This window comes from Centrocercus urophasianus, unplaced genomic scaffold, assembly GCF_019232065.1.
Source record: "Centrocercus urophasianus isolate 14NV4802_14NV808 unplaced genomic scaffold, USGS_Curo_1.0 seq_14, whole genome shotgun sequence".
NCBI lineage: Eukaryota > Metazoa > Chordata > Aves > Galliformes > Phasianidae > Centrocercus > Centrocercus urophasianus.
Window position 1 is genome coordinate 32788100 of NW_024884586.1, and position 14590 is coordinate 32802689.

General features: G+C 41.0%; 1 protein-coding gene across 3 annotated transcripts in view; it reads left to right on the plus strand.

The window, feature by feature from the left end:
- The first annotated feature begins 1331 nt into the window (after positions 1–1331).
- The window catches only part of NRXN3 (neurexin 3), an 891094-nt gene continuing 877835 nt past the window's right edge, over positions 1332–14590 (plus strand). For all 3 annotated transcript variants that reach the window (XM_042814128.1, XM_042814126.1, XM_042814127.1), the window contains exon 1: positions 1332–2040. In XM_042814128.1, the coding sequence (XP_042670062.1) occupies positions 1332–2040 (709 nt within the window). The remainder of the gene's footprint in view (positions 2041–14590) is intronic.

Below are 14590 nucleotides of genomic sequence, written 5' to 3' on the forward strand. Positions count from 1 at the left end.
AGTGAATTAAATCCCAGTGCTAACAGGTCTAACTCCTTTTTACTAAAGACAGAAGCTTGCTCTTATCTAAGGGTGAACTTGGCCTTTTTCCAAACAATTAGACCAGGGTAATTGTTTAAGTGCTTAGACAGTTTTTATCATCTAATCTACAAGTTTCCTATCCTCTCAGCTGCAGGTTGCCATATATACTTTGGATAGCACATGTTTCCAGGTTACAAAGGTCCTTGTTAAAGTCCCTGAAGTGTGCAAGACATGTAAAGTAAAAGCAGCTACTGCATAACAGGCTGACAGTGGAATTGTCTTCTCTAATGTTTTCTTGGTGTGCTCGGTAGTCTAACAAAAGGAACAGAAGTTTGGGAAGTTTGGATAATATTCTTTCTTCATCAGTTCTTATATTCTAAAGCATACTGGTCTTTGCACTGAGTATTTCTACAGAGAGGCAATTTTTAGTGGGGAAGCTTCTGTGCCATCTCTCTCATTAGTCACTGGCATTACCTTCATCAAAGGGGTAAAATAATTTGTTGTATTTTTTTTTTTCTTGCATAGAGCAGGGGTGTGTGTAGACCTCTTGGTGTGTTCTCTATCTGATCCTCTTAGTTTTGATGACATAGATGTTCCTAATGCTTTGAAGGACTGTACAGCTATCTGTAGGCATGAAGAAGAGGTCAGAATATCAAGAAACGTAAAGAAGATACTGGGCTTAATAAGCTTTGTGGTAAAGATATGGTTAGTAGTAGGACCAACCTTTTCTTTTTCTTCTCTTGACTCTGCAGGTCCTGCAAGTTCTCTGAGTGCCAAGTGTTGAATGATGAACTGGAGTGTCACCAGTGCACCATGAAGATTGACTTCACTTTTGCCCTCCCAAGGATCACATGCTTTATGAATTCACTTTCTCTTCCATCTTACTGCCACCTCCTTCAGTACTGTCATCACTTCTAGGAAACCAGAATCTGAGGCTTTGGCTTCATCTCTGCCTTTCCTCCCTCCCAGGAACAACCAGTGTCACCTTTGTGTTCTGCTAAAACAAACCTCTGTGGGTTATTTTGCCCTTCACAAAAGTGCACCAGCTGGAGAAGTCACTTCGTATACCCTGTACATCTGATATCCAGAGATAAAGGCCTCTGGATAATTGAGATCTTTGCTTGGAGAGGACGCATTTCTTCTTGGTCACGTGCCCTTGCTATTTCCCTTTCCAACTACTCTCCCTCACTCTGTCAGTCTGTGCTCTCCTCTTCCTGCTGGATTTAACAGATTCAGTGTTGACTGCTGGAGTTGTCCTCCCAGTAGTGTGGCTTTTGTTTTTCTCCTGGTGAAAGCAGATTCTTGAAACAATGGGCTTCACTCTCCACTCTGTCTACTTCACTTTGAAGGTGAGTTTGCTGCTTGGCTCCTTGCTGGGCCTCTCTTTGGGTCTGGAGTTCATGGGCATCCCCAACCAGTGGGCCCGCTTCCTCCGCTGGGATGCCAGCACTAGGAGTGAACTCAGCTTCCAGTTCAAGACCAATGTTTCTGCTGGGCTGCTTCTCTACTTTGATGACGGTGGTGTCTGTGACTTCCTCTGTCTGTCTCTTGTTGATGGGCGCATCCAGCTCCAGTTCAGTGTGGACTGTGCAGAGACTACAGTTATCACAGATAAGCAGGTCAACGACAGCAACTGGCACTTCCTGATGGTCAGCCGCAATCACCTTCGGACAGTGCTAGTGCTGGATGGTGAAGCCAAACCAGGTGAGGTGCGTCCACAGCGTCAATATATGAATATTGTCAGTGACCTTTTTGTGGGTGGAGTCCCTTTGGACATCCGTCCTGCCACCTTGACCCTTGATGGTGTTCTGAGCGAGCCTCCGTTTCAAGGATTTATTCTGGATCTGAAATATGGCAACTCTGAGCCGCATCTTCTGGACAGTCAAGGAGTCCGGCTGGAAATGGAAGGGCTTTGCGCAGAAAACCCTTGTGAAAATGGTGGCACTTGCTTTCTTCTAGATGGTGAGCCACACTGTGACTGCTCAGCTACTGGGTACGTTGGCAAGCTGTGTTCTGAAGGTAAGAAAATACTTCTATACTTCCCATTGATCTTTATAAAATTCAAAGAGTTTATTTGTCACTCAGCAAGGCTATGACCGAGCTCTTATCCCTGCTGGTGGCTGTCAGAGGAATTAAGGTTCCACTGTTCTTTTTCCAGCTGGGAATAATGAAGTGAGAGTAGATGGAGAGCATGAACAATTGCAAAAGGTGCCTTTTTGAAAAGATGCTACGTTTGTAGCACGGGCTGATTTTCTTCACCAGCTTATTGATGAGGGTGGACAACATGAATTGATATATACAGAAATACTCAGTATTGATGTTGATAAAAGCATTGGTAAGAAATTACCTCAACTATCTGGGTGAATTCAACAACATTTTACCAATGCTGAGTGAATTGTTGGTAAAAATGAGCAATATGCATATGGATAACATAATTGATTGACAGGACATTCAAAGGTTAAGCCACCAAAGTTGGTGCAAACTGTTGCTCTCTGTGGAAGCCCTGTACTTCTCTTCAATTTCTTGCATATTAGTTGCTGAATGGCATCTTGATTGTTTTAGCACCCTTGATTAAATTGCTTTGGGAAATGCTGAATTATCTTTTTTAGTATTGCAAAAGGAACAGGGATTTGAGTGTTTCTACACTGTTTCTTGCTATGTTTGAAAATTTCAGTCCTGAAGTCTTAAGCAAACTGCATAATGAAGAATATTTCAGGGATCTTTCCTTGATCTTTAGCAGTGTCATGGTAATTAACTCTCTATGTGCAAAAGAGTTAAGTAAATTGACTGGAAATCAGTGTGAATTTGAGAATCTCATCTCAGCATTATTTTGTGACATTTGGGTTTAAGCACAACAATTTGAGCTTATGCTGAAGATGAAACTGGGCAAGAAGCATTCAGTCTGAAGAAGAAATAAAACCACTTTGAAATTATCTTGCTTATCCATTGCTTGACCATTGCTTGACTTCTTTTTGGAATGCAAGTAGATTAACTGGAATTTAGTATGTGGAATTTGAGAAGTGTTGAAAGTAACATCTGTATATTGTTGATATGTAAGCAAAAAGGAAGTCAGTATTCTTACCAAAATACTGTGTAAATACGGCTCTTCTTTTACAGCATAAATAAGGAGGAGCAAGCATGTTTTTACAGGAAGGGAAGGTTTGGAAAACAAACATGACATCTATATATGTGTTAATTTTAAGTGCTATTAATAAGAAAAAAAATTATATCCAAATAAAAGAATAATATACATTACCATTTTATATAACTCATCATTCTTGACTGAAACAGCCATCTTAGAGACAAAGCTTATAGGATTTCTGGGATAATATTAGCTGTATGTGCTATGGAGATCTATAGTGTACTGAAGAAATACCTCCTTCATGCAGCAAATTTTCAAGTACAGTAATAAAATTTGAAGTATTTATTAATAATAAATAATTTTCAGAATGGCTGGTAAGGAACTATGTACATTGATTTTTTTTTTTTTTTTTTTCCTCCCCATTTTTGTCCAAGTTTCCAAGTCTTCCAAACTAGACTTGAATTTTTACATTCCACATTTTTTTCCTGTCTTTTTGTTCAGCATTAATCTGGTCCAAACCTGTAGTGAGCCAGAACGGTTTCCTTTGCTTGAACCATGAAGTATGTGGGGCTGGTGAGACTTCTGGTTGTGACTGAGTACTTGAATAGCTGGGGCCCTGATGCCCAAGTGAAAATTTTGAGTGATGGAAGATCACGAGAGTTGCAGAGGCATGCGGAGCCTGAGTTATACAGATACAAGCCTTTTTCTGCTGCTGAGCTAATGAATCAAGACTTCACAGGTCAAAACATCAACAGAATATGGTTTTCATTGAATGTCTAGAGAAAATACTGTGACTGAGGCTTCCATTTACACCTGTGGGGCAGTTTTGAGCTCCATCCAAGGCTCAGCTGTGGAACTTCTGTATTTCCTGCGAGGGTGGAGCAAGATGAAATCCATCTTCTGTTGAAACCAGGGATATTTCTGTTGTAGGCATCGCAGATCAAGCAGCGCTATTGTTACCTTTTGAAGCCATGCGTCACATTGCTGTTTGTTTCCTGTAATGATTCATCAGTTTTCTCCCCAACCTTCTATTAAGGCAGAGCAAAGAAGTTTGTCACGGTGTACCTTTTTTAATAAACACCTTTAACTTGTTCTTAACTGTGGTCTGTTCACATGTAAGATGCTGTGCAAAGAATTTTTTCCAGTGGAAGAAATAGCAAGAATTTCCACAAACAATTCCCACCTTGTCCAGTTCTTCTTATTATTTTTTTTAATTATATTACTTCATGTATATTTGGTTTATGTTAGAATTTTATAATTAACCTTGTTTTCTGTCTCCTTTGTTCTGCAACACTGGTGATTTATGTGTGTTTAAATGCTGTCACCCTGAAATGTTACAGTGTCTGTGTAAACTGTGAGAAGGGGAAAAACAAAAGTTCAGTGGAAACAAGCAGACAAAGAAAATTGTCGAGAAAACAAAAAATGAACCATGTGAAGTCAAGTTACCTTTTTATCTGACTTTGAAAAACTTCATAAACTTCAAAGGTGTTGGATTTCCACTGTCCAACTATGGCAGGACTTCCACTGATGAACAGCAGAACACTGTAGGAACGGCAGGACACGCTCTTCCTACCTGTAGCATGATTGGCCGTTAAGCATCTTGCATATTCTGTGTTTGCTTTGTTCCAAGAGATTGAAGTGTTTGTCACTAAAACTGTTCCCCCCTTTTTGTTTTTTTTTTTTTAACTTCTTTATTCTGCCTCTGGATATTTGCAGGAATTATTTTCAACATGGCTATTTTTTCCTCAATCTTATTTTTGAAAGAGATGTGCCCTTTTAACTGGATATCAACAACTCCCTTTTTGGAGAGGATCCTTAATTCCATTGTAGCATTTACTAGTCTGTAGTCTGTGTGTGTATTTTCATTTGGTCATGGGAGTTGGCTCTTTTAGTGGGAACTGATGGGATTCAATCAATAACAACTTCTGTTTGAACAGCTAAATGCAATGTACCTTTTCAATAATGACTTCTCTTGACAGGGTCTAGGCCATTACTTGGCTATCGACTAATACCTATGTTTGCAGATGGTAAAACCACAGCACTCTCATTTATTCTATAGCCAGAAAAATAAAAAATAAAGATTGGAACCTGCTGATCACATACCTTGATAGAATGAATCTCCATTTACAGTATTAGAGGCTATTGTAATGCAAAGTATAGTTACAGTGTACCTCTGTACACTGTAGAGAACAAAATTTTTTCATCATTCCATAATGAGACAAAACATTCTGACTAGAACATGCCCCAGTGTGCACAAAGCTTTTTAGCACTTACTGTGCATACGGAGTTGCCAGCATTTTCTGTGTCATGATAGCTACGTGCCCAGATGGGTATCTGTGCTGGTCATTGCTGGTCAATGAGAAGTACAATTTGTGTATTTGAGTGCGTGTGCAAATGTGTGCACACTTCAGAAGACCTATCTGTTTGGAATAAAATGTGATACTATTTTTATTGCAGTTGGAGTAAACAGGTTCATTGAATCTGACAGCTCTGTAGGGTACGAAGGATGGCTGATTTGAGTAGCAATTAATTTGTATGTTTCCGGGCAGTGGTGCCATTAAACATGAAAGTTGAAGTCAGAGACACCTTCCCCTCTAATGAACCTCATCAGTCTCTGTGGGATCAGGCTCCTGCCAAGAGAATGAAGCTCCAGTAGAATGTGAGCAGCACAAATAAATATGTTCATGTCAGTAAAAAACAAAACAAAACAAAAACCCAACAAAACAAACAAGCCAAAACCAACCAACCAAAAAACAAATCGGGACGTTTCCTACACAAATTTTGCAAACAGTGCTGCTAACTAAGCTTGTTGTGCATGCTCCTATCTCTCATATCTGCCCACTCTGGACCACACTGTCAAGCTTAGTTTGCTTGAAATCCCCTCCTATGTGGGAGGATTTGAAAGATGAGCTCATTGTAGTAGCATCGGAGGTACAAATCTTTTGGTCCACGACCTCACCCCTCTTCCTAGCCCCTTCTGGACTTGGAGGGTGAAGGTGAGCAGTAGATGTGCTCAGAAATGGCATTAACTCTGCTTGTAGTTGCAGAACCAAGGCGCGGTGTGATCACTAGCTTCACAAAGCACCAACGCTGAAGCCTTTGTGTTGCCTGCAGGGGCTGTTTCTAAACGAAGCCTGAATAGGGTCCTGATTGCACCTCTTCCCTTGATTACAGAGCAAGAGTTCCTGGGGATGCTGCCTGCTGAATGACAGAGGAGCCCGTTGCTCTGTAATTATCACTCTTTTAACTGCAGCGGGAACAGATTTTTCAATAGCCCCTCAGCTTCGTTTAAAGAGACAAGTTACTGCAGAATTTATCCTCCACCTGCTCTTCGGAGCAGCCCAGTTTTTGGCTGCATCTAAAGAGACTGCCTTAGCCTTTCTTGTTGTCAGCACACCTCCCTGCCAGCCACTCCGAACTTTGTAACGCTAAGGGCTAATTTGGCACTTTGCCATCAACCTGATGGGAGCACTTAATTTGCATGTGCATTACATATATCATGTAAATCATACATTTTGTAATCAGAAACAAATGGACACGACCATAATATTTGCTTCCACTTGCATATTCTTTGATGGATGAATGTAAATTTGTTGTTGAATTCACCAGCAATAAACAGCTGCAGACCCTTCATTTGGTCTTGTGCTCTGCACTTGAGGACAGCAGGCAGCTCTAGGGCACACTGTGGGGGCCCAGATTTTCAGTGTAAAAGTCTGGAATTGATGGTCTCGGAGGGCTGTGGAGTAAATGGTGCAAGTGGCAAATCTGCTTGTGCTCCAGCTTGGGTTATTGGGCAGAAAGCTGGTAAAAATTCTGCTCCTGACGTAGCTTTGTAATAGTTTTGTTTTTTCCCCCATCTCTTTCTCTTGCTCACTATTCTTAGGTTATGTTCATTTGGTTCTATTTAAAATAATGATTCTTTTTCCAGTCTGGTTATAGTTTTTTGATACACTGCCAGATGGCCACCAAAGAAAGATGATGTATTAAGATATTAATTAATGTTTCTAAGGTGCTTTGAAACTCCAAAGTGCAGTTTAAGCATTACTGGTTACTTAATAATACCACAACTGAGCAGGAGCCACAGAATTTTGGCTTAGACCCAACATACTCCTTCACAAAAATGGCCAATGACCCATCTCCCATCCTTGCTCAGCGGGGTCTGCCTGCAGCTCCTGCCGAGCTGGGTTTGTCTCATGCCCTCCCCTGCTTCTGATGTAGGGAAGCCACAGGGAGATTACAGGCCTCTATGAAGTGTGCCACTGATTCCGTTGAGCTGCAATAGATGCTGACAGCTATATTCTTCTTGTTTCATTCTTCTGTATTATAGATGACCATGAGACTACAATCCTTTTCTGCTTGATTGCAGATCAGCTGCAGCCCTCAGGCAACAGACAAGTCGTAGCCAGCAGTCAGGCAAAGCCTGGACGTTGCCTTCACTGAAACGAAACAGGCTGTATTTGGGTACAGAATCAGACTGCGATTTGGTGTGAGGCAGAGCTGGTGTGGGGTGAGAATAAGTTGTACGCAAGGTGGAGATGAGACTGGGGAGAAAACAGGATGAAAAAATTACTTTCTAAACGAATAAACCATAGTTTATAGAAGCTGATTACTGAGCAGCTGCTCAGTCTTAGAATTACCTCCCTGAGCCTGTAACAGAACAGTTCTTGGCTGACTTCAAGAGTCCATCTGAATGGGCTGAGCAAGTTTCTGCAGGACCTGCTCTGTTGTAGTGTGGGTACCAGCTCCCTCTGTCAGCCCCTAGACCAGCCTGGTGCGTCCTGCTCCTTCCCAGATGTGTGCAGCTGTGTCTTAAACTGGAACTTTGGTGTGTTACTAAGTAACAATTTTTAAAAGGTAAAAAAACCTAATAATAATTATGGAAGTGTGTGGAGATGGGCATTTCCCTTTCCAGCCTTTCCAGAAAAAGGAAAGATCAGAAAGTTGATTTTTAGGAGGAAGTTTTTTTCCCTTGTTTTAGCCCTGAAAAAAAAAGAAAAAAAAAGAAAAAAAAAATATGGCCTATTGTTACTGCCTAGGCTTCTGCTGAGCTAGGCTAGGCAGACTGTCATGAACGTCAGTCAGCAGTGAATACAGCCCTGAGCATGACAACACATGATGTAGCCTGTCTTTCATCTCTACTCCAGGATGGACATGTGCAGGTCATTTGCCATAGGGTAATTTTTGTTAAGTTCTGGTGGAAAACTGGAAGAGATAATTCTTCAGAACACCTTGAGATGCTGGCAACTGCGTGAGAAAGCTACAGGGAAGGAAGCAGAGGAGGAGAACATCCATCCAACAGGTTGGCACGGATCTGAGAAGATGGATGTCGGCACATCAGCCACAGCAGTGATCTCCCCAGCCTGGGAGGAGGTGGTTGGTAATCCATGTGACAGAACAGTAGAGCGGCCACCTATCCCAGGCCAACCTCTGATCTCACTTCACCTCTTGCTCCTTTGCTGACAAACTTTGAACTCGCTGAATAGCAAAGCTTTTTTTCTTCCGTCTCTAGAAAACAAGGCAACTGCCATGTTATTGCTGTCCAGGGACAGCAATGTAATTTTGGGGTGTATGTGTGTCTCTCTACCGCAATCCTTCATTGCAGACAAGCTCACTGTCATTGCTGATCTGACCTGCAGAGCAAAGCAATCCCCCTTGCTCCACCCATGAATGGTCCAGGAGCTGGCAGTTGGGTGTCAAAACAGCCTACAAGCAGCGGGAGGGAGGTGTGAAGGTGTCACTTCTCAAAGCAGAACCATGTTGCACTGAAATGTGTTTATTCTGTAATGGGTTTGGGACCTGAGAACACTGATTTCCCATTCCGTGTTGCTGATGGCATTGCTAGTAGTGCTGTTTCAGCTGGCTAGTGTATGCACTTGCACACTCTGTTATCCTGAGGGGAGACCAAGGTTTCACGTATAACGAAAGTGGACTGGGGCAACAGAACTTTTGTATTTAGCAAGAAGGGATGGTCTGGTCATTAAAGCATTAGCTGAGTACCTGAGACTTATTTTCAGCTTCTCGAACAGGAGTCCTGCATCCCTGATCCCTGGGATGATTTGCTGGCAGAGTAAAGGAATCAGGCTGGAATCACCTCCGTGTACTTCACAGGGGATATGTACAACGTTACTTTCTATGATTCATTTTCCGTGTCTGAAATACATAGCCAATGGGGCTTCCTAATTCAAGAATTAACAACCCAATATGATTCTGTATGAGAAAGATAAAACCATATAAATACCATAAATATCAAAACAGGACAGTTAAATGATGATAAATGATGAGCACCAAGAAGGGTGACCTGGTTTGATCATCAGTTTTCTAACTTGGCTTGCAGTTAGAAATGAAAGTAGCTTTTCTTGTTGAGTGGCCATGTTTAAGGAGTGCTTCACATCTTCCTTTTTCGAAGAACTTTCCATTTTCCTGCAGCTTTATGCAGTGTCATGCTGTGTGCACATGGAGTTGTCCCAGCCTGGGCTGCAGCTGTGTTGGTGGAGGCAGAGTGCCAGCAGCAGTGCAGCCCGCTGGGTGGCACGGAGCAGGTGCTGCACTGCAGGGTGCTGATAGGAACAGTGGGAGGAGAGCTTTTGGAATTTTTTTGTATCTGTCCCACTGCTCCACTGACTTCCTCCAAATGCCCTCTGTTGTGAACCCCAGGTGCTGATGAGATGCTTTCCCTTGTGCAATGACCCACCTCTACCTACTTAGCCCAAAGCTGGCAAATGTTTTGTATTTCTAAGGCACTAGAAAGGAAGGTATCTTGCTATGTTTCTTTTCCTGTAATCTCTGGCCAACATGACTGAACCTGCTTGTTTGATATAGCCAAGATGCTTATTTGTAGCTGGTCTGCAGTCTGCTATATGGGTGAAGGAGAGAAGGGATGTTTTGTTATTGGGATTTTAGTCTTCACATGTGAAAAATGGAATTCAGCCAGTAAAGTAACCTGAGTGAATATAATGTACTGGGTTTGGCTCTGAGTATTTGACAGACCTGTACCAGGATGGAAGACTTGCAGATGTAGAAATTTGAGCTATAGGTTAAAATCTGGCTTCAATTTGTAACGCTGCTCATGTGCCCAGAGCTTGCTTCTTGCTTGGCTGCTGCTTACTCAGAAACTTTTCTTGGACTGCATAGTCTCTTGGGTGGATTTTCATTTCTTCTCAGTTTGCTACCTCAGTACTTGAGTAAAATATTGTACTCTGAGTTTTCTAAACTTCTGGTGTGTCACCCTCTGCACACGTGTCCGGTCTTTCCTCATGCTTCCAGCCTGCCAGCTTGGCTTTCAAGGCCAGAGTGTCTCTCTTTAACTTTCTCCTTAAGGTAGCATAGAAGAAATGTGTGGAGATAAATGCAGGTTTGTGCCCTGCGACTTCTCAGAAGCCCCAGCTGTGGCAGAGATGGCTAGCAGAGATAAGAGCAGCTTGTGTTGTGGTCTGTGAATTTCATAGCTCAGTGGTGTTTGCAGCCAAATTCCTTAAGCTCTTTTCTCTGTGTAGCTGAAAATATATTACTTTTATTCCCCAAAGGTGTGTGTGTATATATATATATATATATTTAAAGGGAAGAGTCTACTATATCATTATTTAATAAATTGCTTTTAAAAACAAAACAAAACAACAAACAAGAGATGAGACTTGTGGAGAGAAGAGAAACTGAGCAATTAAGTTGCTTGTTTAGGACGAGTTGAAAGAAAACACTGGCAGTCTAGCCAGAATTTATGTGTTTTCAGTCTTTTGCCCTCTCCTCTGTCGCTTCTGTGTGAGCTGCCCTGAGACTTGGGCTGCAGAAGAGGGAATGCTGTGCAAATAGACTGCCCAGTGTGATTCCTGCCAGACCTGTGTTGGAGCTGGTGATCTGTGTGGGTTCTTGTTATTCAGATAGCTTTGACATCTAAGGAAAATAAGAGGAGATCAATGAACATAAAAAGAGATATGGATTGGATGTATTGTCATCCTGAAGCAGACATCTTCTTACATGCCTGTGGATGACCAGAGCTAGAGCTGTAGTCAGCATCAAAGATGAGGCACAACTAATGCAGGCATACATAGCTTAAAATTTGCAGGCTCAGGTACTGGTGGCTGTGTGGTCATGACAGCATGGGAGGTTGTCTTACAATGACAGCAGCATGGCTATGAGTTTATTATTGAGTAGAAGAAGAAAGTTTTCTAAGAAAATTTTGGATGTTGCAAAAAATGGCTAAATCCTTCCTGTTCCTCTACTGGACACTGTGTTGTTGGAGATCTGATTTTTTGTTTGTTTGTATGTTTTGTTTTGTTTTTGAAATGAAAAAAACAAAAAAAAAAAAACAAAAAAACCCCAAACATTAGGACCTTGAAGCTCAATTTTAATTTAATTACTGACTTAGTTGTCATTTCCTAAATTCTGTTTTCTTTTGTTACTTCAACTGAAATTCTCAGCTGTGCCTCAACCACAATTAACACATCAACAAACTACAAGACCTGCTGGGCTTAAACAAATATTGAGCATGTATACCTATACATTTTTTCTCTGCTTCACATCATATGTTAACATGCATCTGTAAGGCTTGTCCTGTGGCATGTTTTGTTGAAAGACATATGAAGCAGTGTTTTGGCCAGATAAGACATCAGAATAAGAAAGCTTGGGACTGTCTTCCTCAATAGCAATGGTGGTTTCATTAAAATCAAGATATTTGGAAAAAATACTGATTTTGATGACAGCAGAGAAAGTAATCTATATCAGTTGTACATATATTGTGGCTTGCTGGCATTATTATTCCTAGTATGAACGTACTGCTGATGAGCTGTTCTTTATCAGTAAATATTTGAAGAATACAGGAACAACTGTTCCCACACTGACTAAAAAGCTCTAATGAAAACCCATGAACTGAAACCCATTTTGATACAGTTGTGGGATCTGTCAGGCCCAAAAGTGAAGGCAGAAGAATGGAACCCAGCTTAGGTTTGATTCAACCAGAGAGAGGAGAACATATTTCTAGCCAGGGGAGCCTAAAGCACAGGTAGGATGATGAGTCACATCAATGCCCTTTGAAACTTCCCAGGAGGGAAGAGTGATGTGAAGCACTGTTATCATTTAAATTCATTTGAAGTGACAGATCTGTAGGTATTGCTGTTTGTCAAGAGCTTCACTAAGGGATGGGCCTGAGGAATGATCTAGGGTGGACAGGACTTGGCTGGGTTATTCCCCATTTGATGTCTCAGATGTCCTATTATAACTGAATATTGTAGTCTCTCAACAGTGACAGGTAAAGGCAGCAAGGCTGCATATATTAAACAAGAGCTACAACTACTGATTTGGGAAACAGAGAGTCAGCAGTTTGGTCTTCAACTTTTTAGTGTGTTAAGTTGATCCCAAGCAGTTTGCAATGTAGCTGGGCCTGAGGACTGGACGATGGGCATTTTTAGTGAAGAACATAACAAATATTTCTGTGCAAGAAACGTTATTTGAAATGCAGCCAACTGGAGCTGAGATTTGGGCTGGATGAGCAAGGTGCTGCCTCTGAAGATCACTTGGGAACTGCACTAGTGTGGCATGACAGCCACTCCTGTGCTCTGGGATGTTTTCCCTGTCATTGCCACTGCCAGTGTGGAGACTCCCAGTTTGCCTGAGGCAAAAGATAGCTAAACCAAACTGTTCAGATCTTCTGTCTGGGGAGAACAATTGGCTGTGATTTCAGACCTCATTTGTCAATGGTGTTTAATTATAGCCCTGATACCACTTACAGTGGAGGTCACTGCTTTACTGTAGGTCTATTTAGTGTTCCTTCTGGCCTTAAAAATCTATGAATCTGTATTGCACTGTTTTGGGGCATTTGTAACATTTTTCACTGGTTTTCTTCTGGAGATGAAATTGTTTAAATTTCTTCTTGATAACGTGACAAAATGTTGTGGAAAGCTGACAATTTTCAGGTCTGGGAATGAAACAAAATGTACATTACATTTGTTTTCTAGGTGTACACTTACCTATTTATTTTCTCCTTGTGAAGGTCTGACTGTGCTGTAGAGTGTGGGTGCCTGAAATACTTGCAGATAAAGTGTCATTAATGAGCTGTGCTGTAAGAATATATGGAATGTGCAGACCACTGTACAGAACTATTTTTTGCACATCTGAGCATTTGAATTGTATTCTTCTCAAAATTAATCTCATACACAAAGTCAAGAAAAGCCTTCATTCATACTGATGGAAGATGTGCTTAAATGAGAGCTAAACCAAAATCTCTTTAGATTTGTTGGTTTTATTTTTAAAAATGCTGCTTTTAAGTCTCAGTTTGAAAAGTGACCCAGGCACCTCGGAGCTTTGAGACCAACTTGGGCTTCTGAAGAGTTATTTTGATCATTTAACCTTCATATAACATGTATTTCCTTCCTTTTCTCACCTCTAGAGGTTTGACCAGAAAAAGAACATTTTTCATTTGAGATTCTCTCCTTGCCTTTAATGGTTTTAATGAACTCTTTCCAAACTAAAATATATATATACATTTAAAAACTGAGTGAAGAAAGAAAATTAGTTGTAAAAATCCTGCTTTAATTTGGTGCTGAGATTGTGAATTTCAGAATTAAATGGTAGTACCCGCTACAATCAAAATGCCACATGGCATCCATTCAAATCTGCTTCAGGCATCCTGCACTTGAATTGTGTGCAAGGCAGGGAAATAAAAGAGCTAAAATGCTGTCAGGTTAATAATAAATTGTGCATACATGTGGCACATTTCATCAGAGTATTCCTAAGCATCTCACAACTACTGATAAATCAGTCAGCCTTCACATCACTCTACCACACAGCAAAATGCGTGTTATCTCCATTTTACTGATGGCAAAACTGAGAGGCAAACAGACTGTGAATTATTGAAGGGTATCGTGTCAGAAGCTGCCTGAGGTGGGATTGGAATCCAGAATACTAAATCCTAAGTATTAAACAATATAGTAGTTTATCTAGTTTCATCCAAGTGTATTAGAAAAGCAACAAAATACTGTGGCTTACATTGAATGTGTGAAGCTAAAAATTAGGCTTTGTATTTTAGGAATTCTTGTAAAATGTCAATTGATGGGGTTTTTGGTGGTTTTTTTTTTTTTTTTTTTTTTTTTTTTTTTAAAAAAATTTTTTTGGGTTTTTTTTTTTGTTTTTTTTTTTTTTTTTTTTTTTTTTTCTCCCAAGCTGATGGAATGGATTGTCCTTATCCATTAAATTCTACCCTTTGTGTCTGCTGTCTCATAATTGTTACCTGAAACCGTCTTATTTCCTACCGTTTGTTAGTGTGTTGCACTGTTTGGACATCGCTCTTCTTGCTCTGCTGGCCACCCATCTTTTGATATTGCTCAGGATGCAGCTGGCCTTCTGGTCTGCAAGTGCACATTGCTGGCTCATGTCAATCTTTTCGTCCACCACAACCCCAACTCCTTCTCTGCAGGGCTGCTCTCAATGAGTTCTTTTCCCAGTCTGTACTTATGTCTGGATTGCCATGACCCAAGTGCAGCACCTTGCACTTGGCCT